This window comes from Aquarana catesbeiana, linkage group LG07 (genome assembly GCF_042186555.1).
Source record: "Aquarana catesbeiana isolate 2022-GZ linkage group LG07, ASM4218655v1, whole genome shotgun sequence".
Lineage (NCBI taxonomy): Eukaryota > Metazoa > Chordata > Amphibia > Anura > Ranidae > Aquarana > Aquarana catesbeiana.
Genome location: NC_133330.1, coordinates 11,522,196 through 11,547,290, shown reverse-complemented (window position 1 = coordinate 11,547,290; position 25,095 = coordinate 11,522,196). Strand labels below are relative to the sequence as shown.

The 25,095-nt window shown below is 47.0% G+C and overlaps 2 protein-coding genes across 3 annotated transcripts; one reads left to right on the top strand and one right to left on the bottom strand.

The window, feature by feature from the left end:
- PARP3 (poly(ADP-ribose) polymerase family member 3) lies at nucleotides 1–17,696 on the top strand (the record flags this gene model as incomplete). Its single annotated transcript, XM_073591590.1, is given in 10 exon segments — nucleotides 1–220; nucleotides 752–889; nucleotides 2,438–2,635; nucleotides 4,238–4,367; nucleotides 7,768–7,991; nucleotides 8,082–8,240; nucleotides 8,920–9,006; nucleotides 10,575–10,752; nucleotides 13,001–13,147; nucleotides 14,818–17,696. Coding segments are annotated over 10 exon segments (1,644 nt in total). The 3' UTR covers nucleotides 14,988–17,696.
- LOC141102677 (putative protein-lysine deacylase ABHD14B) lies at nucleotides 17,697–24,030 on the bottom strand. 2 transcript variants are annotated; one of them, XR_012235184.1, is made up of 5 exons: nucleotides 23,881–24,030; nucleotides 19,761–19,986; nucleotides 18,933–19,174; nucleotides 17,914–18,170; nucleotides 17,697–17,847 (listed from the first exon to the last, which is right to left on the bottom strand). XR_012235184.1 is itself a non-coding variant. In XM_073591592.1 (4 exons), the coding sequence occupies exons 1-4, from the start codon at nucleotides 23,989–23,991 to the stop codon at nucleotides 17,988–17,990; spliced, it is 762 nt and encodes a 253-aa protein (XP_073447693.1). In that variant the 5' UTR covers nucleotides 23,992–24,030; the 3' UTR covers nucleotides 17,877–17,987. The 2 variants fall into 2 exon arrangements, 1 of the variants encoding a protein (XP_073447693.1); XM_073591592.1 differs by lacking the exon at nucleotides 17,697–17,847 and having other exon boundaries at nucleotides 17,877–18,170.
- Nucleotides 24,031–25,095: the final 1,065 nt, after the last annotated feature.

The following is a 25,095-nucleotide window of genomic DNA, read 5'->3' as shown; positions in this document are numbered from 1 at the left end:
TACAAAGATGGCTCCCAAGAGAAGGGCAGCGACCCAGGCCCAGAGCACCAGGAAAGGCAAGAAGACAAAAGTCAAAGAGGAAATTAAGGAGGAGGAGATTCAGGCCCCTGCCCCCGACCGCTTCCAGAGCGCTGTACAGGCGCTGAAAGCTGCTTCTGGGAAGAAAGGGAAGGCCAAGATGGACTCAGCATGTACGCTGACCAAATGTGCCGGATACGAGGTGAGTGGCGTGCTGGGTGCTCATTCCCCGGTTTGTTTATATAAACAAAGAGCAATCCTTTTCAGTGGTGCAGAACAGCTCCCCCTCCCAAGTACAGACCCCTCAGGACATTCACCCCCCAGTACAGAACTCCCTCCCCAGTATAGACCCCTCAGTACAGTCACCCCCCAGTACAATAGAGCCCCCAGTACAGACCCCTCAGGACAGTCCCCCTTCCTCCCCCAGTACAACAGAACTTCCTTCCCAGTATAGACCCCTCAGTACAGACACCCCTCCCCCAATCAGATGTGAATATTCACATAGGCACCCCCTACTAAAACAAAAAAAGTGCCACTAAAGTTCATTCTGCTTCTAATTTGCCTTCCCTGGTTCCACTCTTCACCCCCCACCAACATGCTAATGACAGTGAGCCTCTGTTCTTCCCTATGTGAGCCTCTGTTCTTCCCAATGCAGACAGATCATGGCTGTTACTTCATCCTATTATCGCATCATCCTGCACCTAACTTTTCACATTTTTGGTCCTTATTTCAGGTGTTTGAGGACTATGACTGCATGCTGAACCAAACCAACATCGGGCACAACAACAATAAATTCTACATCATCCAACTTCTCCATTGGTCTGCCGGTAAACCACCTCAATACGTCACCTGGAATCGTTGGGGCCGTGTGGTGAGTACTGCAAAAGCAAGCAAACTACATTAAGACATGGCTTGGCCAGTTCAGTGGGAAAACTTGAGCGCCCTGCTCAGAGTAAAGCAGCAAGGTTAGGAATGGCAGCCTTGGAGTCTCCTCTTCCGAAAAGCAGGTCAGCAGTGGCATCATACTATAAACTAATTGCAGCCATGGAGGGTAAATGGAGCTATCATCCCTGGCCTTACCTTAGAGGAGTAATATCAGATGGAAAATCAATTTTGGAAAGCAAATATTTGCTCCCAAACATCAGATGGGAGAGCCTTCAGAGGTCACAGGGAACCCACAACATGCCCATAGACATAACATACAATCTAAGGTTAGATGTTTGTGGACACCCTTCTAAATTATTGTGTTCAGGTGCACAAAACCTGCTCCATAAGGGCGCGGATTGGCCAGCTCCATAAGGGCGCGGTTTGGCCAGCTCCATAAGGGCGTGGTTTGACCAATTTGGACCAGCTCCGCAAGGACTTGGTTTGACCAATTTGGACCACCTCCATCAAGATGTGGTTTGACCAGCTTTTTAAAGACCTGGTTTGACCAGTTTGGTGTGGAGGAACTTGTGTCCTACACAGAGCCCTGATCTCAACCCTACTGATCACCTTTGGGAAAAATTGAAATTTCACTTGTGGGTCAGGTCTTCTCATCCAACATCAGTACCTGACCTCCCAAATGGGCACAAATTCCCCCAGGCACCCTCCAAAATCTTGTCAAGGCTTGACCAGTTTAGTTTGGAGGAAAATTGAGTGTCCTGCACAGATCCCTGCCCTCAACCCTACTGAACACCTTTTGGGATGGATTGGAACGTGTTGACGAGCCGGGTCTTCTCATTCAACGTCAGCACCTGACCTCACAAATAGACACAAGTTTCCACAAACACAATCCAAAATCTTGCGAAAAGTTTTCCCAGAGGAGTAGAGGATGTTGTAGCTGCAAATAGGGATCAACTCCATAATAATGGCCATGATTTTGAATTGGGATGTCCAACAAACTCACACAAACTCATCACAAAGAGCCCCAAACACATGAGTCCAAATATAGACTTTATTGATCGACAAATGGCAAAAGGTTAACCACAAAGAGCCAATGTGTTTCAGGGGTTGCACTTTAATCATTTATAGATCAATGAAGTACATACTTGGACTCTCATCATGTTTTTGTTGCTCCTTCTGTTTTGAATATACTTAGACGACTCAAGCTTGGTGACCCCCCCCCCCCCTTGATTGGGAACACTCCTGTTTGTGAGGAGCTGCCAAACCAAGGTTATTTTAGTCCCAACTAAAGATCTTCTAGTATTTTTAAGAAAAACTTGGGTCTAGTGCCCTGCACCTATCCTCAGTTGGGTTTCAACAAGCACAATATAGCTGTGATGGTCAGGTGCCCTCAAACCTTTGACCCTATAGTTGCCTATCATGAGCCTCCCTGTAAAGGTGAACAATTGGGGAGCTGAACTCCCCCGGTCAGGTGAGTATCCTCCAAAAACTGCTCCTGGCCTGTCAATTGATCATAATGCTCCTCTCGTTACAGGGGGAGGTTGGCCAGAACAAGACAAGTTATTTCACAGATGCAGCCTCTGCCAAGAAGGATTTTGAGAAGAAGTTTAAGGATAAGACGAAGAACAACTGGTCAGATCGTGAGAATTTCACAGCGCACGCCGGAAAATACACCATGATCGAGGTGGAGCATGACGATGAGGAGGAGGACAACGGAGAGGCCGTGGTCAAGGTAGGTGGACTTAGAATTGTCATAAAGTGTTGGGATTATTGGTCACCAGCCACTTCTTTGTGGTCCAGTCAGCAGCCCAGGGCAAGTCCTTCACCTGAGGAGTGTCACCTAACAACACTAGAGGTCAGGTATCTGCTTGTGTAGGGGTGTTTGGATCCCATGACCAATTGAAATGAACAATTCACATATATGCATTGCAAATGTATATTTGAATTTTTTTCCCTTGCTGTTAGGACAGGAAATTGAAGTTTTTCTGGCAGGGAGGCAAAAATTGATGTGGAAGGGTTAGAACTTTGCCCAATGTTTTTGTCTGTGTTTCGGCTTTGACTGCACCTTCCTGTCCTGATGGCAACCTCCCTACTTATTTCTTGCCCTGGTGTCACAGGGACAGGAAGTGAGGGAAAAATCTCCCCAACTGGGTCACAGGGAGAAGTAAAATCTGTATATCTGGACGTTGTAGGTCTTCCCACCCTCTGCAACCCTTTCAAAAAATATATTTGGGGTTCCAAATTAGGGAGGGATTGTGGATACCGAGATTGTTACAGTAGACCTATCACCAAAAAAAAAAAACACACACGTTTTTCATCCCTGCATGCTGAGTTAAAACACTTAAACTAGCTTACTTCCTGCTTTTCTTGAGGCACTGGTGATGTAGTCAGGTCCTCACAGATGCATCCTGGGAAGGCTACGCCACGTCCTCAGTGCCTTCCCAGTATATTTTTCTTTAAATGATGAGATCTTGGGAAAAAAAATGTTTTTTTTTTTTTCTTATGGTGAGTGTAATGTTGCACCGTGCATGCGTGACACATAAGGAGCATGACATTCGCACCTCATCTTGCACTGTTGGACGCTACATCTGTTGGGCGGGCAGCGAAGACCAAAAAAAAAAAAGCCGTCCGCCAATTATATTTTTTAAAAATGGCGGCGTTTGGCTTTTGACTAGCAGGGGTCAGAGTGAATAGATTGGGGAAATGGAGCAAGAGGAGGCGGGCACTGTAATTAATGCTAACACGCGATACGAATGCGTCCACCAGGGCCATCTTTAATATTGATTGGCCCCTGGGCAAACATTTTGTTGGGCCCTCACAGGTCCACTTATCAACTATTTACAGGCTCAAGGGGCAACTGCTTTGGGCCCCACAACAATGACTGGGCCAGGGGCAGGTGCCCCTTTTGCCCTGCGTTAAAGACAGCCTTGGTGTCCACGGTAGCCTAACGTTGTATGCCGAGATTGCACTCAGTGAACGCTCCTAGCACACTGCCTGAGCTGTCACCAACAGCCAATCGGGATGGGCTCCCAATCATGCGACTCCTGTGAGAGCCAATCACAGAGGCCACGTGATAAAGGAGCCGCGTTGCCTTCCGGGCATTAAAAAAATTGCAAGAGCAAGGGGAAGAAGTTTTTTTTGGCAGAAGAGACATACAACATCTCCGCCGCCAAAAGTTCTACCACCTAGCAAATTCTTTCTAGAGTTGAGAACCAATCATAGCAGGGGGGAATATATTTGGGTGCAGGATGGGAGTTGATTTGTTGAATGTATACAACCTCCATATTGTATACTGACAGCTGAGGTATATATATATATCCCCCCCTCCCCCCAGGTGGACACAGTGGACGGCGTGTCAAAGAAGAAGGTGAAGACATGTTCCCTGGACAAACCCACCCAGGATCTCATGACACTGATCTTCAGCAGCGACATGTTCAAGGAGGCCATGCAGACCATGAATCTGGGTAAACAGAGGAGCCTATCCATATGAAGCAAACTGCTAGGGGTGTATTTATAAAAGAATTGCATCGCGTTTCCTCTAGAAGGACTACTGGTACTTTTTTTTTTTTTTTTTTTCTCTCTGTGGGCAAAATCAAATGTTCTCCTATTTCCTCTCCAGATCAAATGTTATTCTCTCATAATAAATAATGATTTGAGAAAATACCACATTATAACCACTAGATGGAGCTGTGGATCACATCCTTAGCTTCATCTAGTGGCCATAATGTGGTATTTACCCGGATCACGCCTGTGTGTGGTGTGTGGTGTGTGTGTTTTTTTTTATTTTTATGAATGAACAACACTCAACCTAGAGAGGAAATGGGAAGAATAGGCTTTAATATGGAGTCTCCCCCCCCCCCCCCCCCCAACCCCACTATGGTCATTAGTATAAAGTTGCCCATCCCCCTGGGTCATTAATGAGGAATTGCTCCCCTTACCCCATGGCCAGGGCTGTCTTAATGCATGGGGGCCCTAGGTGCATGGAGGAGGGCCCCATGATAATCTTGCTTGACATCATACTTGCCAACTGTCCTGGATTTGCCGGGACAGAAACACTTTTTACTAAGCTGTCCCAGGATGGCCGGGATTTTATTTAAAGTACTAATAAATATGTGTTTAATTCTATCAACTATTTATACTTTAATTCTTGAGAGTAGGTGCGTAAATTGGGGCAGGCTGGTAGGGGCCCCAGTGCATTACTTTGCCCAGGGGCCCATGATGCTATTAAGACGGCCCTGCCCATGGCCATTAATGTAAAGTTGCCCCCCTCTGTGTCTATAACCCCCCCCTTCCAATCATAGTCATTAATATGAAGTTGTTCCCTGTGGTCATTAATATGGAGTTTGTCGTGGTCCCCCACCCCACCCTTATCATCATTAATAAGGAGTTTGCCCCCCCCCATCATCATTAATATGGAGTTTGCCCCCCCCATCATCATTAATATGGAGTTTGCCCCCCCCCATCATCATTAATATGGAGTTTGCCCCCCCATCATAATTAATATGGAGTGTTTGCCCCCCCCATCATAATTAATATGGTTTGCCCCCCCCCGATCATCATTAATATGGAGTTTGCCCCCCCCGATCATCATTAATATGGAGTTTGCCCCCCCCGATCATCATTAATATGGAGTTTGCCCCCCCCCGATCATCATTAATATGGAGTTTGCCCCCCCGATCATCAATAATATGGAATTTGCCCCCCTGATCATCAATAATATGGAATTTGCCCCCCCGATCATCATTAATAGGGAGTTTGCCCCCCCCAATCATCATTAATATGGAGTTTGCCCCCCCCCCATCATCGTTAATATGGAGTTTGCCCCCCCCCATCATCGTTAATATGGAGTTTGCCCCCCCCCATCATCGTTAATATGGAGTTTGCCCCCCCATCATCATTAATATGGCGTTTGCCCCACCCATCATAATTAATATGGCGTTTGCCCCCCCATCATAATTAATATGGAGTTTGCCCCCCCATCATTAATATGGAGTTTGCCCCCCCATCATCATTAATAGGGAGTTCCCCCCCCCCATCATCATTAATAGGGAGTTTGCCCCCCCAATCATCATTAATAGGGAGTTTGCCCCCCCCAATCATCATTAATAGGGAGTTTGCCCCCCCCAATCATCATTAATAGGGAGTTTGCCCCCCCCCCAATCATCATTAATATGGAGTTTGCCCCCCCATCATCATTAATATGGAGTTTGCCCCCCCATCATCATTAATATGGAGTTTGCCCCCCCCATCATCATTAATATGGAGTTTGCCCCCCCATCATCATTAATATGGAGTTTGCCCCCCCCCATCATCATTAATATGGAGTTTGCCCCCCCCCCCCATCATAATTAATATGGAGTTTGCCCCCCCTATCATAATTAATATGGAGTTTGCCCCCCCCATCATCATTAATATGGAGTTTGCCCCCATCATCATTTAATATGGAGTTTGCCCCCCCCGATCATCATTTAATATGGAGTTTGCCCCCCCCATCATCATTAATATGGAGTTTGCCCCCCCCATCATCGTTAATATGGAGTTTGCCCCCCCCATCATAATTAATATGGAGTTTGCCCCCCCATCATCATTAATATGGAGTTTGCCCCCATCACCATTAATATGGAGTTTGCCCCCCCCGATCATCATTTAATATGGAGTTTGCCCCCCCCCCCCATCATAATTAATATGGAGTTTGCCTCCCCCATCATCATTAATATGGAGTTGCCCTCCTCCCCCATCCCATAGCAATTAATATGCAGTTGCTCCCCCCTTTGTGGCTATAACATCCTCCACTCTTCTGGGAAGACTTTCCACAAGATTTTGTAGGGTGACGGCAGGAATTTGTGGCCATTTATGAGGTCAGGTACTGATGTTGGATGAGAAGAGCTGGCTCACACATCAGGCCTCCATTGGGAACCAAAAATAAAAGACCTTGCTCACCATTGGTGTTCCAAGTCATCCCAAATTTGTTCAGTAGGGTTGATGTCAACACTCTGTGCAGGACACTTGAGTTCCCCCAAACTGAACTGGTCAAACCATGTCTTTATGGAGCCGGATCCACTCTTCTGATATTGCTTACCATGATTTGTGCCCATTTAGTGAGGTCAGGTACTGATGTTGGATGAGAAGACCTGGCTCACCATCAGTGCTCCAATTCATCCCAAAGGTGTTCAGTAGGGTTGAGGTCAGGGCTGTGTGCAGGATACTCCAATTTATCCACACCAATCCCATCAAACTATATGTCTTTTATAGAGCTGGCTTCCAATTATGCTAGAATTGAGAAGGCCCTTTCCAAGACAAGGCTGGGGAAGGCCAGAACCCCTATTATCCAAAAGAGCATTTGTGAGGTCAGGTACTGATGTTGGTTGAGAAGACCTGGCTCACCACTGACCTTCCAAATTCATCCCAAAGGTATTCAGTAGGGATGAGGTCAGGGCTCTGTGCATGACCTCTACACCAAACTGGTCACACCATGTCTTTATGGATCTGGCTTTGTACACAGGGGACAGTCCTGGTGGAACAGAAAAGGGTCTTCAAACTGTTACCGCAAGGTTGGAAGAGTGAAATTGTCTGCAATGTCTTTGTATAATGGAGTATTAAGAAGACCCTTCACTGGAGGAACCTGAACTCCATCAATTTGAAGAGGAAGTTAGTGTGATGGTCAGGCTCCACAACCTTTGACCATACAGCATCCATATGAGTCTAGAGTATGAGCTAGCTCTATTGCCTTCTGTTGGTAATACAATCCTTAAATATAAGGAGCACAAGATGACAATAAAGCAAACTTGCCTTCATAGACTAGCTCTATAGTTGGATATAAATTGTGAAGAGTGCCGAATAAAGGTGACCTCTTTTGTGCTGCAGACATAAAGAAGATGCCGCTGGGGAAGTTGAGCAAGGCGCAGATAGCGAAGGGGTTCGACGCTCTGGAGAACCTGCAGGCCGCGCTGGACAGAAAAGCCAAAAAGCAGGAGCTGAGTGACCTGTCCTCCCGCTTCTACACAATCATTCCACACAACTTCGGACGCCAGACACCCCCCATTATCGACAGCCTGGAGGTCCTGCAAGCCAAGAAGGACATGCTACTGGTACCGGAATTTATGTTGTTATACAGGCATCCAAAACCGAATATTGTTGGCCATGTTGTTCCCCTCTAAATGCTTCCATTACTCCATCAGGTCCTGGCAGACATCGAGCTGGCTCAGACTTTGCAGGCGGACAAGGTGAAGCAGGAAGAGGAATCCCAACTGGAAGAGGTCCCCCACCCACTGGATGTGGATTATCAACTATTGAAGTGTCAGCTCAACTTACTAGATCCTAAATCGGATGAGTACAAGGTGAGTGAGAGAACCTGTCTGCCAAGCAACTACTCAGGACAATGTGACTTCAGACTTTATTGAAAATAATAGTATGATGTTTGAGGAACTGAAGGTTATTAATGCCTAAATGTTATCATCATTTCCATTTGTAAGTCATAGATTATAATAGGATGATTTACTGCTAAGCCCTCATAATGGGCACAGCAGGTTTACAGACCAGGGAACTCAGCACAGGGATGGTGGGAACCCCTCATAATGGGCACAGCGGGTGTACAGACCCGGAAACTCAGCACAGGGATGGTGAGAACCCCTCATAATGGGCACAGCGGGTGTACAGACCCGGGAACTCAGCACAGGGATGGTGAGAACCCCTCATAATGGGCACAGCGGGTGTACAGACCCGGAAACTCAGCACAGGGATGGTGGGAACCCCTCATAATGGGCACAAAGGGTGTACAGACCCGGGAACTCAGCACAGGGATGGTGGGAACCTCTCATAATGGGCACAGCGGTTGTACAGACCCGGGAACTCAGCACAGGGATGGTGGGAACCCCTCATAATGGGCACAGCGGGTGTACAGACCTGGGAACTCTCCATTTAGCAGGATGTGGTGAATTGGACTGGAGATTACATAAGCGATGATTTGGAAAGCCTTGGACGTCTATAAATGTAACGTGTCTTGTATCTCTCTCTAAGGTGATTGATAAGTATCTGAAGAATACGGGACCCACCTATAGGTCGCTGAAAATCCTGAATGTCTGGCGTGTGGACCGACACTTGGAGGTCAGTCATACTTTACACTTCAGGTTTGTGTCAACAGGCTTTTGTTGCCCTCAGAACTGCTTTTTACCACCAGAGGACACTAGACATGTGCAATTCGTTTAGTTACGAATTCGTTATTCGTCAAAATTGGTTATATTCGTTCATTCGTAAACATACGAATGAACGAATGTTTTACTAAAAAATTCGAACGAACAACTAATTATCGGAAAGAACAAATATGGAAAATAAAAAATAACAAAAATACGAAATAAATTAGAAACATCGAAAATCCGAAAGAATGAAAATCCGAAAAAAACGAAAACAAACAACGAAAATACAGAACAAAGATTCAAAATAACGAAAATCAAAATGAACGAAAAAATCGGAATTACGAATATTTAGAAAACAGAAATCAAAACAACGAAAATACGAAATAACGAAAATTCTGCTGAAGGAGAATTCGAAAGAACAAATTTGTTAGTTCTGAAATATTTCTGGACGTTGGCCAATAAGGTTGTCCCTTCCCCTGAAGAGGTTGTCCCTTCCCCCAATGAGCCTGTTTCTTATCCCCTTGTGTGTTTTTCTGTGTTAGACTGCAGTACATTCCATCCAGAGTCCTGACAGGGTGTGGTTGGGTCGGTGGCACTGTTTTGGTGGATTTGTGAGTTAAGTTGTGACTTGTGAGAGAGAAATTCTTTGCTTCTTAAACATATAATAGCGTACATGTTGCGTAAAATTACGAATTCTGCTCCGATAACGAAGCTACGAAAACAATGTTACGAAAGTACGAATAAATAAGGCAGTCATTCTCACGAAAGTACAAATGTAATTAAATCTACGAAAAATACGAATTTCGAATCAACGAAAATTAGACTCGAGGAAATATGAATCAACGAAAAAATAACTCTTACAAAAACACGAACGCGTCCGAATACGAAATATAACGAAAATACTTATTTCGAATCAACGGAAATGCGAATCAACGCAAAAATAACTCTTACGAAAATACGAACGCGTCCGAATACGAAAACCCACGTCTTACGAAATTACGAATCGTTACGAATCAACGGAAAGTAACAGAAACGAAACTAAACTAATTTTTGTGTTGTGCAAATGTCTAGAGGACACATGTGACAGGGTGACAACGCAGGAGCACAATTAGAAGGGCCAGAGCGTTGTCCCCCTATAAGGGGAAGTATCTGAACAAGGTTCTTTGTAGCGGGATTATTTAATTGAAAGCCGCATATTTAACAAGATTGAATACGTTTAAAATTAATATAACACGTTATCGCTTCTATGAGATTTCAGTGATTAAGTTGGGATACCTTAGGCCAGTGATGGCGAACCTTGGCACCCCAGATGTTTTGGAATTACATTTCCAATGATGCTCAACCACACTGCAGAGTGCACGAGCATCATGGGAAATGTAGTTCCAAAACATCTGGGGTGCCAAGGTTCCCCATCACTACCTTGGGCAGTCAATATCTCTGTAAATGATGTATTGTGACAAGTCCCCAGCACAGTCTTTTTCCTTTTTATTTTCCCTTTATTTCTAATTCTGCTGTTCTTTGTATCTCTCGATGCCACAGGAGGAAAGACTCAAAGAGCACGAGGACATCGAGAACCGGCGCTTGCTGTGGCACGGCACCAACGTAGCAGTGGTGGCGGCCATCCTGAAAAGTGGCCTGCGCATAATGCCCCATTCAGGAGGGCGTGTGGGCAGAGGGATCTACTTCGCCTCAGAGAACAGTAAATCTGCAGGATACGGTAAGATGGCGGCAAATTTAAAGTGAAGCTGCTGCTTTGTCTATTCACAAGTGACAGAATCTCTTGACAGACTCCCCCCCCACTGATTATTATTACACACACACACACACACACACACCCCCCCCCCCGGTCGCCCTGTTCACCTGCCGGAGTCCTGAGTGTAATCCCTGTGTATGGAGGATCTTTGTTTAGAGATTACAAAGCGTTAAAAATTCAGCCCCCTTAATTCTGGCTTGGCCCATCCACCCGCATTACTCTTTTTGAAGATTTGATGCGTGCGCAGGGACCTGGCAGAACCCTGCACCACATTGGCAAATGGCAAGGTTTTCCCTGGGTATGCGCATAAAAACAAAGATCTGAAACATCTATACTTGCTGTCTTTGCTCATATGCGAGGGGGAAAACACGCTTGTGTAGATGGTCTCTGTTGGGTCCTGAAGGCCACACAGAGCCCCACAGCACATCCCTGTAAGAGTCTAATTGAGAGCTTGCCATTCTAGCCTGGATGAGAAAGGAGCAAGTACCGCTCTGCTGTAGAAAAAAAGTTAGGAACCTACTGGATGAGGAGAGCTTTCTGTCAACGGCCGTCCGCTGTTATACCTATCATAGCCAAGAGTGCAACTGTGGGCTGGTGGGACTTATTGGATTCGGACAGCTTTCCCTCAATGGCCATTGGCTGGTATACCCAACATAGTCAAGAATGCAACTGTGGGCTGGTGAGACTTATTGGACAAGGGGATCTTTCCCCCCTATGGCTGTAGTCTGTTATAGCGAAAAGTGCAGCTGTGAGCCAGTGGGATAAGGAAAGCTTTCCCCCTATGACTGTAGACTGATCTACCCACCATAGCCAAGAGTGCAACTGTGGGCTGGTGGGACTTATTGGATGAGGAGAGCTTTCCCCTTAAGGCTGTAGGCTGTCATACCCAACAATACAACTGTGGGTTGGTGGGACTTATTGACTAAGAAAAGTTTTCACCCTACGGCCGTTGACTATTATACCTAACATAGCCGAGAGTGGAACTGTGGGCTAGGGGGGACTTATTGGATGAGGACAGCTTTCCCCCTACGAATGTAGGCAGGTATACCCAGCATAGCCAAGAGTGAAACTGTGGGCTGGTGGGACTTTTTGGATGCAGAGAGTTTTTTTTCTTTTTTTTTCTCCCCTTTAGGCCTTTGGCTGTTATACCCAACATAGCCACGAGTGTAACTGCGGGCTAGCAAGACTTATTAGACGAGGGGAGTTTTCCCACTACAGCCGTCGACTCTTATAGCCAACTCAGCCAAGAGTGCAACTGTGGGTTGGTGGGACTTTTTGTATGAGGACAGCTTTCCCCCTACGAATGTAGGCAGGTATACCCAGCATAGCCAAGAGTGCAACTGTGGGCTGGTGGGACTTTTTGTATGAGGACAGCTTTCCCCCTACGAATGTAGGCAGGTATACCCAGCATAGCCAAGAGTGCAACTGTGGGCTGGTGGGACTTATTTGATGAGGACAGCTTTCATCCTATGGCTGTAGGCTGTTATACCCAATATAGCAAGGAGTGCAAGTGTGGGCTGGTGGGACTTCTTGGATGAGGACAGCTTTCCCTCTACAACCATTGGCTGGTATACCCAACATAGTCAAGAATACAACTGTAGGCTAGTGGGACTTGTTGGACAAGGGGAGCTTTCCCCCTACAGCTGTAGTCTGTTATAGAAGAAAGTGCAGCTGTGGGCTAGTGGGACTTATTGGATGAGGAGAGTTTTCCCGCTACCGCCATCAACTGTTATGCACAACATAGCCAAGACTGCATATGTGGGCTGGTGGAACTTTCGGGACGAGTAGAGTTTTCACCCTACAGCCATCGGCTATTATACCCAACATAGCAAAGCATGAAACTATGGACTGGTGGGAGTTATTGGACAAGTAGGGTTTTCACCCTACAGCCGTCGACTGTTATACCCAACATAGCAAAGAGTGCAACTGTGGGCTAGTGGGACTGATTGGAGGAGGAGGGTTTTCCCCTACGGCCTTAGCTTATTATACCCAACATAGCCGAAAGTGCAGCTGTGGGCTGGTGAGACTTTTTGGATGATGAGAGTTTTCCCCCTATGGCCATTGGTCGTTATACCCAACATAACCAAGAATGCAACTGTGGACTGAACCCAGAACCAAATGCTGCAAGACCACAGAGTTTACCATTGTATGGTAGATATATGAACTGTGAACTGATGATGCCATGGCATTGATCTGTTTTCTGCTCTCGCAGTTGGCTGCACCTCGAAGGCCCTTGGAATCATGTTCCTGAATGAAGTGGCCTTGGGGGAGGAGTATCACATCACCAGAGATGACCCCTCCTTGAAGAAGGCCCCCGCGGGGTATGACAGTGTGGTGGCACGCGGAATGACAGAGCCAGGTACGGATTATGAAAATCTTTTCTTATCTGTTGTATTTAAAGTGGAAACAAAGTACTGTTCCAGGATCATACTACTGAGATTCCATTCTCTCTGCCGAAGGAAAGGATGAGGGTTCTATTTGGGTAATCTTCCCCCTTAACACAGCTCATGTGACTAAATGCTATGACCCCCCCCCCCGATCAAACCCTGAATACTTTTGGTGGGGTGGGTGAAGAGGTTAGGTGATCTTTAAAGTCTAAACAACTTTTTTGTTTTAGAAAAATGTTAGAATCCCTTTTTAAGGATTTTTTAAATTTTTTTTTTCTCTGGGGGCAAGAAGTGGGAGGAAATCTCTCCAAACTAATGGGAAATCCCCTTTTTTCGTTGTCACCAGGCGTCCCCATTGGAAAATTTCCCTTCACTTCCATTTCCAGTGACAACTGTTTTGGTAACATTGGTCACCAGGACACATTTAAAAGAGAGACAGCAATAAAAACTGGGGTTCTAGTCCTTCACTTCTGCATCCAAAACTAAAGGGTCTATGTATAAAATGTTCGATGTGTGGATTGGACAAATATCTGCATAAACAGAACCAAAATTGCTGTACTTCCTCTATTATGTGTGGTTCCTAGAGCGTCGTTGCCATCTAGTGGCCATGATACATTTTAGTTTCCTGATTTCTGTAAAAAAAATAAAAAATAATGCAGTGTGGCCACTAGATGGCACTGACCATATAGGAACTACACATATTAGAGAAAATGTGGCCATTCTCATATGGATTGTGTGGATGTTTATCATATCTGCACAGTCAAGATTTTATACACAGACCCGGGACTCCTCATTTCCAGCCTTTTTGGGCAATTATGATTTTTAATTTTCTGGCTGTAAAACGTTTTCGACCTAAAGTAATTTTAGGGATAACAAAAACCCAGTGTAACGCCTTTTAAAATACACTCAAAGGTTACACTTAGGGGGGCTATGTGTAAAATGTGTGCTGTGCGGATATAAGCATCCACACAATTGGGACAAAAATTGCTGTACTTGTGTGTGGTTCCTACAGGGCTGGGACAAAGGGGGGGCAGGAGGGGCAGTTGCCCCGGGCCCAGGCAAACAAGGAGGCAAAGGCTAGACGCAGGGTAGTTCACCCATACTAAGGCATGTATTAACAGTGTGTGGGGGGGGTGCAATTATGGATCCTTGGGTGCTGGACGACCCTGTCCTGGTACTGGGTTCCTATATCATTGACACTATCTAGTGGCCACAATATGATTGAGGGGTTTCTGGAAAAAAAAAAATGGATTATGGCCTCTAGGTAGCACTGATGATATAGGAACCACACATATTAGAGAAAATGCAGCAATTTTCTTCCTGATGGTGTAGATGTTTCATATCCCCACAGGGAACATTTTATACATAGACCTCTAAATGTACCTTTTTAATGTATGTTAGAGTTATTTATATTGGTTTTGATTGTCTTTAAATATACTTTAGATTAAAAGGCCGGAAATAAGGGGTCCCGGGGCAAGTATTTCATGGGGGTCGGGTTCTGAGGACAAAGCGGCTGCTGCTCATCACTGTTTTGGGGACGTTAAGAGCCTCCCTTGGTTTTGTAGATATGACATTGTTGCTGATTTTGGTATTTAATAATATCCTTATATGGTTTTTATGTTATTCTATCATTGATTTGTAGATCCCAAGAAGGATACCGAGCTGACCTTGGACGGAAGGAAAATAATTGTTCCTCAAGGACCGCCAATACAAATGCCTAAATTCAAAGACACGCACTTCAGTCAGAGTGAATACCTCGTCTACAAGGAGAGCCAGGCCCGTATGCGCTACCTGCTGCTCCTGCAATTCTAGAGGCCGCCTCCCACTGCGCACATCATGTGTCTTCTCCGTGAACTCCCAAACAACTGGACCCCCGCTTAACTGGCAATTCTACCAATATTTACCATTTACAATAACTCAGCACAAGGGAACATAAGACATGAGGAAAGCCAATCAGATGGTGAGGAATCGGTGACATCACCGACGCACAGTCCTAAATTCTGGTCCATGATGGCGGCCTCCAGTGTCTACATACCAGAATCAAATCTTGTTGAAGAAATCCAATTAGGAGTGGACACAGTCAGGGGCAACAGTAGAAATTGTGGTGCCCCATACAGCCTACTTGATAGGTCTCCCTGTATACTTTAAGCACCTCCCATGCCTGGTGTCTCCTCATACACTGCAGAGGTCTGCTGCAAGCACAAGATGGGAACTACCCTAGTGTCCCATGCGCACACAGTCCAGTGGTCCTGCCTGAGTCCCAGACCCCCCCCCAGCCCCTGAAAATTGTGACTTGACTCCCCATCCTGCAAAAACCAAAGAGTATGCCGCCTACTGCAGTTCCTGGGAAAGTCTCACCCATAATGCACCTGTGATTATTCTGTGAGGGGTCCAATAGGACATTTTTCAGCACGTACCTCCCTCCCTGTTTCTCCTCTACTGGTGGAGCTTTGCCCAGAAGGGGGGAGGGGGTAAGCAGGGGAGCGATTTAGACTGACTGCATTGTTCTCTTGCACTCCGCTGGAATGACGCTGCACTGTGGGTGGATTTGGTTGTTATTAATAAATATTAAGACCAAATGAAGGACCTGGAAACCAAGCATCTTGGTGACCGGCCTTAAGACTTATCTGACCAGGCAGATTGGGACCTTAGGTTGGTTGTGTGTTTCTTCCCTACAATGGCTTTTCAGTGGCTCTGCTGCTCCTGTGATCTGGAATCTCACCTTCATCTCCACTGGTAGATCAAACCCATCTACAAGGTTAGGGGGGGCTGAAAGACGAATCTTGTATATATTTCCTGTTGGCTCCAACTGAATTGGAACACCACCGAAAGAGTGTGAAGCGGGTGAGGATGCCCGCATTCTCCACCACAAACAATTTATCTAGTTTTGGATAGAATGGGGAGAGGTCGAACCATCATGTTTCATGTTTTATGCCCTTTTGGCCCATAATTGTTGGGTCTATGGGTGGCTCCAATAAAACTTGGAACAGCACTAAAGTGAGTGAGAAGCAGCTGGGGTTGCCCGCATTCTCCACCACAAACAATTTATCTAGTTTTGGATAGAATGGGGAGGGGCTGAACCCTTCTGTGTACTGTTTTATGCCCCTTTGGCTCCCAATTGGTGGCTCCATGCGGAATTGGAACAGCACTGAATGAGTGAGAAGTGGTTGAGGTTGCCCGCATTCTCCACCACAAACAATTTATCTAGTTTTGGATAGAATGGGGAGAGGTCGAACCATCATGTTTCATGGTTTTTATGCCCTTTTGGCCCCTAATTGTTGGGTCTATGGGTGCCTCCAATAAAACTTGGAACAGCACTGAAGTGAGTGAGAAGCAGCTGGGGTTGCCCACATTCTCCACCAAAAACATTTTATTTGGTCTTGGATAGAATGGGAAAGGGTTGAAACCTTATGTGTCATATTTTTATGCCCTTTCGGCCTCCAATTGGTGGATCTATGGATGGTTCCAACTGAACTTAAAACAGCACTAGGGGACTGGGGAAGGGTTGAAGTTAACCCTTTAGTATCATGTCTTTATGCCCTTTCGGCTTCCATTTGAAGAGACCCAATTCCTTTTAGGAAGACACAAAAACACATTTTAGTTGAGTGAGGAAGAGTTAAAGCAGAACTTCAGTCCTGTTCTGTACAGGCAAAGCCCCCCACCGCCGTTAATGCGCATGCACAGATATGCCCACAGGCTCTGCTTGGCCTTCGGGTCCTGGCAGAACCTGCCTAGGCATCTGTGGATTTTCCACGCATGCGGAAAAACAGGGAAGATTTGTGTTGGCTGTCCTTTGCACATACCTGGGAAACCCCACTCGTGCGCGCATGGCCCGGTGCATGCTCTGATGTCCTTGGTGGCTCTGCAGAACATTTGTACCTAAGCAAGGGTTTGGAATAATTTCTTGACAAGAGAGAAACACAAAGTACATAATAAAAAAAAAAAGTCTATTGGCAAGAGAGGGGGGAGGGAAGAGGCAGGGGAGCACAGCTTGACATTCAGGGTGCAGGTCCACTTTAAAACTACTGACATTGTCCCCATGACCACCACAACCCCCCCAATTTCTATTTAGGGGCTGTAGGGTGTTGTCATTATCAGACTTCCTTGGTTTTGGGAGCTTCCAAGGCTCTCGTGAAGATAACAGAAGTACCTGAAGACATTTAGTTCTGGCTGCTGCTGACTTATTATATCAAACCTAATATTTCATTGCCATGACAGGTTCACTTTACAACAGCCAGGCTCAGTTCACAAAACTAACACACCAGGATAAGGTCAAAAAAGTGACAGTTATTTTCAGCAGTCCAATAAGATTTTAAAATAACCGTCACATTGCACATTAAAGATACTTTTCCTTGTGTTTTAAAGCTTTGTGGATTCAGCTTTATGGCTTTAGATTGTAAGCTCTTTGGAGCAGGAAACCATATTGACAGTTAAGCGTTCTCTGTAAAGCACTATCATTTCTTTGCACTATAGATGTGAGGATAGGATCTGTATTGTGTCTATAAAAACTATTTCAATGAGTCTGTGTGCAATCAACTTTATAATGTGTGAAAGTCATGGTTAAGATCTACTGCAATATATATAGAGAGAGAGGCGGAGAGGATTGGAGGAGGGGGGGCATTTTATTTATTATTGCAATATTTGGTCCGGCGGTCTATAGTGTTTGGTCCGGCGGTCTATAGTGTTTGGTCCGGCGGTCTATAGTGTTTGGTCCGGCGGTCTATAGTGTTTGGTCCGGTGGTCTATAGTGTTTGGTCCGGCAGTCTATGGCGTTCAATCTGGCGCTACAATCGCAATGGAATTGCCGGAACTTCATTTCAGGCTTGCGAGGAATTCCAAGAGGCCGCGATGCCAGGTGTCTGGGTCATCTAGGTAACAGGCGTGCCCCGCCCCCTTCATGCAAAACACCTGGTGATTGGTCAGGTTCTTCAGGTTCCGCAGTGAGACCTCCCCCAGCTGCTCATCTCCATCCCCATAAACGATCAGAGTGCGAACCTAACGTACAACAGAGAAATATAAATGTAGAACTATAGAGTAGACACGAAGAGGCGTATTTTTTTTAATTAGTATTTTTTGTTAATTTATTTTTTAATTACATTTTTTTTATTAATTTTTTTTTTATGGTAAATGAATACTTTTTTTTTTTTTTTTTTACTTTTATTTAATTTTAATTAAAAATAAAATAAATAAAACAAAAAAGTAAAAAAAAATATAGATAGATATTTTTTTTTTACTTTTTTTGTTTTATTTATTTTATTTTTAATTAAAAATAAATAAATTCATTTAAAATTAAATAAAAGTAAAAAAAAAAAAAGTATTCATTTACCATAAAAAAAAATTAATAAAAAAAATGTAATTAAAAAATAAATTATATATATTTATATATATATAAACTTTTTTTTTACAAAAGCTTGGCTCAGACAAAGATTTTCAATAGATCGCAGCGAGGTAGCGTTTAAACAAAAAAAAAAAAAAGATTTCAAGCTGCTTGTCCTGTTAAACTGCATGTACAATCATTCAGTTGTCAGGTCAAGTTTTATTGTTATTTTCCCTCCAGGTCAAATGTTCTTCATAGAGTGAATCTGGAGAATACCACATTATGGCCACTAGGAGGGGGTGATGATTATAGGAAATAAATATTTATTTGCTATGGTCATTAGCTCCATCTAGTGGCCATAATGTGGTATTTTTCCTACTCTAGGAAGAAGATTTGACCTGGAGAGAAAATAGCGAAAAGTGGCAGGTGCTCTTTTTTACCTGAACGCGGCCGTAGTCCTGAGCGGAGAACTTGTCTGTGCAGATGGGGGCGACGGGCACGTAGGCGGCGACGCTCTGCGGATTGTGGAGGAGGAGGGGAAGAGAGTACATGCCGCTGAGGGAGGGGCTTATTATCACCGCAGGGGCCAAATTCAAGGAGTCGAGCACTTCCTGTATGAAGGCAGCCGGGGCCGGTTCTGCCAGGGGACACGGGGCCACAGCATCCTTGGAGCGGCCCAAACCTGCACAGAGGGGAAATCAAATAAGACAATTATTATTATTATGCATTATATAGCACCAGCATATACCACAGTGCTGTACAGTATCACTAAACCAGTCACATCAGTCTCTGTACCAGAGGAGCTTACACTCTAATATCCCCCCACACCCACATGCTATTTATATAGCTCTGACATATACCGCAGTGTTGTACAGAGATCACTGAGCCATTCACACCAGTCTCTGTACCAGAGGAGCTTACACTCTAATGCGCCCCCCCCCCCGTCACACACTATTATTATTATACATTTATATAGCTCTGACATATACTGCAGTGCTGTACAGAGAGCCCAGTTTTTCCCCGCTGGACCACACTTATGTTATGGAGATGAGGAGAGGGGGAGGTGTTCTGTAGTCCTGCAGGGTAAAACTGGGCGGTGACAACACTGCTTGGGATTTCGGCGCAGCAGAGGAGGCGTTGTCGGCTCACTGCAGGAAGTCTGGAACTCTTAAAGGGATAAAACACGGGAAATGTGGATGTGTTGCAGAGAATGTCTGTATGATCGGACGCACACCGATCGATGTAGCCGCAAGTCATTCTCTACGCACCTGGGAGGTCGATGGCGACGGCTCGGTGTCCGGCGGCGGCCAGCTTGTTCAGCGTCCCGAGCTCCAGCCATGTCTGGGATGAGAACCGAATTCCATGCAGGAGGAGGACGGGGGGTTTGGGGGAGCTCGGCGGCTGCGGCGGGACCGCCTCGCGGTAAAACAAGGTCTGTCCTGATGTGCTGACCGATCCTTCCCGTATCTGGACCTCCGCCATGTCTGCTGCCACCTGCAGGAGGGAAGAATGAACATCGTATCACTTGTGAGCGCCATCTAGTGACCATCATGCAGTATCTTCCCAGGAAACACCTTATTATGGCCACCAGGTGGCGCTTCCAATCACAGGAAATAATCAGATTACACAAAATGTAGCAATTTTATTGCTGCTGGGCGAATGTTTGTCAGGGCTGATAATACAAAGTAACACATTTGGGGTCTATTTATAGGGGGGGAATCAAATGTGCAGAGATTTTTTTTCTATAAATAGACCCCAAATGTGTTACTTTGTATTATCAGCCCTGAGAAGAGCCCAGCCCCCCCCCCCCATTGTGAATCTCCCTCCAACTCCTGCCTTGTTCCCATCAGAGTCCCCCCTTCATCTGAGTCCCCCCTAACATCAGTGTCTCCATCAGAGTCTCCCCTTACATCAGGGTCCCCAGAGTCCCCCCCCCCCATCATCAGGATCCCCATCAGTGTCCCCCCCCCCTTTACATCAGGGTTCCCATGAGAGTCCCACCTTACATCAGGGTTCCTATCGGGGTCCCCCTTACATTAGGATCCCTGTCAGATCCCCCATTTCATCAGGGCCCCCCCTTACATCAGGGTTCCTATCGGAGTACTCCCTTACATCAGGATCGCCATCAGCATACCTCCTTAATTCAGGGTCCCCATTAGAGTTCTCTTTACATCAGTGTCCCCATCAGAGTCCCCCCCCCCCCCCCCTTAAGTCACAGTCCCCATCACAGTGCCCCATTACAACAGGGTCCCCATCAGATAACTCTTACATTACAGCCCTCCTTGTATCAAAGTCCACATCAGATGCCTCACCATCAGAGACCCCCTTACAGTAAGGTCTCCATCAGAGACCCCCTTAAATCACAGTTCCCATCAGAGTCCCCCTAGTACATCAGGGTCCCCATCAGATTCCCCTTACATTACAGACCCCCCCCCCCCCCCCCCAGGATCCACATCAGAGTCCCCCATTACATAGTGGAGTCCCTAGGCTGTCCTTGATCTGTACCCATTACACCGCTGACCCCAGCTGTGGGCCCCACATAACATTGTAGACCCCTTATCTCTCCTGGCAGGTCCCCTCTGAAGTGTATCACTGTGGAGGTGACAGCTCTGCGATCAACCCAATGGGGGCGATTCCCCCAGCGCTCCAAACTCCTATTATCTGGATGGACAGGAGGAGGCGGGGAACTTATCACGCCGGCCAATCAGCTGCTCACACAGATAACAACCGCAGAACAAAACTTCATGTGTGTGAAAGGGGAGAAGGGGCAATAACTGGCACACCCGACGCCATAAACAGCAATGGAGGCCGGCGACGGGTGAAAGGTCCAAAATTCAGCAATTTATGGAAATGATGAATTGCAAATCCGGCTCTGCGTCAGTTTTGTGCCTTCGCAGCGCCGGTGTGCGCAATCCCTGGGTAGATTTGCACAGATCTGAGACGGATTAATCAATGTAGATTGGATGCATTTTTTTTTAACCACTGTGCGCTGCAGTACAGCCTCTCCCCACCCGCTGTGCGCTGCAGTACAGCCTCTCCCCACCCCGCAGTGCGCTGCAGTACAGCCCCACCCCGCTGTGCGCTGCAGTACAGCCTCTCCCCACCCGCTGTGCGCTGCAGTACAGCCTCTCCCCACCCCGCAGTGCGCTGCAGTACAGCCTCTCCCCACCCCGCAGTGCGCTGCAGTACAGCCCCTCCCCACCCCACAGTGCGCTGCAGTACAGCCTCTCCCCACCCCGCAGTGCGCTGCAGTACAGCCTCTCCCCACCCCGCAGTGCGCTGCAGTACAGCCTCTCCCCACCCCGCAGTGCGCTGCAGTACAGCCCCTCCCCACCCCGCCGTGCGCTGCAGTACAGCCTCTCCCCACCCCGCAGTGCGCTGCAGTACAGCCTCTCCCCACCCCGCAGTGCGCTGCAGTACAGCCCCTCCCCACCCCGCCGTGCGCTGCAGTACAGCCTCTCCCCACCCCGCAGTGCGCTGCAGTACAGCCTCTCCCCACCCCGCAGTGCGCTGCAGTACAGCCTCTCCCCACCCCGCAGTGCGCTGCAGTACAGCCTCTCCCCACCCCGCAGTGCGCTGCAGTACAGCCCCTCCCCACCCCGCCGTGCGCTGCAGTACAGCCTCTCCCCACCCCGCAGTGCGCTGCAGTACAGCCCCTCCCCACCCCGCCGTGCACTGCAGTACAGCCTCTCCCCACCCCGCAGTGCGCTGCAGTACAGCCTCTCCCCACCCCGCTGTGCGCTGCAGTACAGCCTCTCCCAACCTGCCGTACACTGCAATACAGCCCCTCCCCACCCCACCCCGCTGTGCGCTGCAGTGCGGAAAATGCGGCATGGATCAGGCCGGTGTGAATGGGCCCCGAATGATCCTGCTGGACTGTATTGTGGTGAGGAGAGAACAGGGAGAACGTCCCCCGCTGCACACAATGGCGGATTCCTACAGTGTGAAAAGAAGGAGAAATCGATCCGTCCGGATTCCTTTGTATCGAGTTTCGGAGGTGGTGGGAGGGATCTGCGCTGCACTCATCGATCCGGATACACCGACTGGGCGGGAATAACCAGCAACCCCCCCCCCCAATATTATACACAACACAGTGCAGAGAGGACCCCCCCCCCCAACCAACCGGGAAGAGAGTTACATCCAGCTAATAGAACTGAGAAAATCCGTCCTTATATTATCAGCTCACAATTCTCTGCAATACAGAAATCAGGCTGAGAGTGGGCGGTCCTATATATAATCAGAGTGGGCGGTCCTATATATAATCAGAGTGGGAGGTCCTATATATAATCAGAGTGGGAGGTCTCATATATAATCAGAGTGGGAGGTCCTATATATAATCAGAGTGGGAGGTCCTATATATAATCAGAGTGGGAGGTCTCATAGATAATCATAGTGGGAGGTCCTATATATAATCATAGTGGGAGGTCCTATATATATTCAGAGCGGGAGGTCTCATATATAATCATAGTGGGAGGTCCTATATATAATCAGAGTGGGAGGTCCTATATATATTCAGAGCGGGAGGTCTCATATATAATCATAGTGGGAGGTCCTATATATAATCAGAGTGGGAGGTCCTATATATAATCAGAGTGGGCGGCTCTATTAATAATTATAGTGGGAGGCTCTATATATAATCAGATATCAAGTTCAACCAGAACACAAGTGAAATGAGGCTGAGCAGTGTTTGCCAATATACACAATGCCTTACACAACTCAGACTCGGCGGAGTCAGCTTTCTGTATGATCTGCCAGATCCATGCTGGGAGTTGTAGTTCCACAGAGGAGAAAAAGCTCTGCCATTCACTGCAGACCCTGCCCAGACCCTACTCTGTGTAGGTGCAATGCTCCGCAGCACTACCTAGATCCTACCCTGTATATGGTGCAATGCTCTGCAGACCCTACCCTGTATATGGTGCAATGCTCTGCAGTACTGCCCAGATCCTACCCTGTATATGGTGCAATGCTCTGCAGACCCTACCCTGTATATGGTGCAATGCTCTGCAGTACTGCCCAGATCCTACCCTGTATATGGTGCAATGCTCTGCAGACCCTACCCTGTATATGGTGCAATGCTCTGCAGACCCTACCCTGTATAGGTGCAATGCTCTGCAGACCCTACCCTGTATAGGTGCAATGCTCTGCAGACCCTGCACAGACCCTACTCTGTATAGGTGCAATGCTCTTCAGTACTGCCCAGATCCTACCCTGTATATGGTGCAATGCTCTGCAGACCCTGCTTAGATCTTATGTTGTACATGGTGCAATGCTCTGCACCAGCCACTGCCCCCCTCCCCCAGTCTGCTCTCTCCCTGTATGTAGAATAGATGTTTAGGTCTTCCCCGTCATTAGGATTGATAATTAATGACAGGTGAGGAGGGAACTTACCTGTCTCTGCAGCCGTCCAATCAGCACAAGTCCAAAGTTCAGACAGGAAGCACCAAACTTTGTACAAACTTTATATCTGCTCCGCTGCGCCCCCTGGTGGTCCTGTGTCATCACTGCGCCTTCTACTGCGTCTGTCCCATCGCTGCGCCCCCTGGTGGTCCTGTGTCATCACTGCAGAGCGCTGTGTGCAGCAGACTCATCCATAGAGGGCGGAGCTACACAACTCTTGCTCCATCGCCCTCCCAGTGTGACGTCACCCATTGCAGAGAATGGGGGCAGATTTCAGGCACTTTACAGACTTTTTCTACCACTAAAACGCCTGAAAACCGCCTCAGTGTTTTATGGGGTCTTAGGCTGCCTTCCCACCTAGGCAATTCGGATCGGATTCGGATTGCTAATAGCACCCCAATCGTGGTTGCGATTTTGCTGCGGTTGTAGCTGCAATCGAGGCACAATCGAAACACACGGCGCTGTTACCTAAGAGAGGCTCCTCCTCCTTTTTGTGCGACAAGCTTCACACGTTGCGATTTTGCAGCAATTTATCACGTGGCAAAATCGCACCACAATTGGGATGCCATTAAATGGCATCACAATGGCGCTCACATTTTGCCGCTATTCTGGAATCGCGATCCGAATCACCTAAGTGTTATGGGGTGTGGTTTCCGTCATCTCTAATTAACCCCTTCCCACCCGCACTATAGCAGAAAGAAAATGTAACCCTGAGGCTCCATTCACCATTCCCCGTGCGACTTTGATTTCAACTTTTGGTGCAATTTTGATCTAAACATTCTATGGATCAAAGTCACATCGAAAGTCGCACCAAAGAAGCGCAGGCGCCTTTTCAAAGCCCCTTGAATGGGTGCCATTGAAAAGACTGGGGGTGCGACTTGTTGTGCGACTTTGATGTTTGACAGGTTTTTTTGGCCATCTGTGTCACCATTAAGAGTTCCTTCACTTCCTGTCTCAAAGCCAACAGAGAAAATGAGAGGAAATCTAGGAATCCCAGAACTCCAAAACTAGCGTCCCCATTGGGGAGATTTCCCTTCACTTCCCAATGGGGACACTAGTTCTGGAGTTCTGGGATTCCCAGATTAGAACCCCTATTAGTTTTTTTTTTTGGCCCACTGAGAAGATTTCCCTTCACTTCCTGTCTCAAAGCCAAAAGAGGAAGTGAGAGGAAATCCAGGAATCCAAGAACTAGTGTCCCCATTGGGG

Excerpts from the sequence above, each read along its gene's own strand:
- LOC141102677 (XM_073591592.1), bottom strand. The coding sequence starts at position 23,991 with ATGACACAGGACCACCAGGGGGCGCAGCGGAGCAGATATAAAGTTTGT. Across the intron at positions 19,175-19,760 it reads CGTCGCCATCGACCTCCCAG|GTTTGGGCCGCTCCAAGGAT; the intron begins GTGCGTAGAGAA and ends CCCTCTGTGCAG. Across the intron at positions 18,171-18,932 it reads AGGACTACGGCCGCGTTCAG|GTTCGCACTCTGATCGTTTA; the intron begins GTAAAAAAGAGC and ends GTTGTACGTTAG.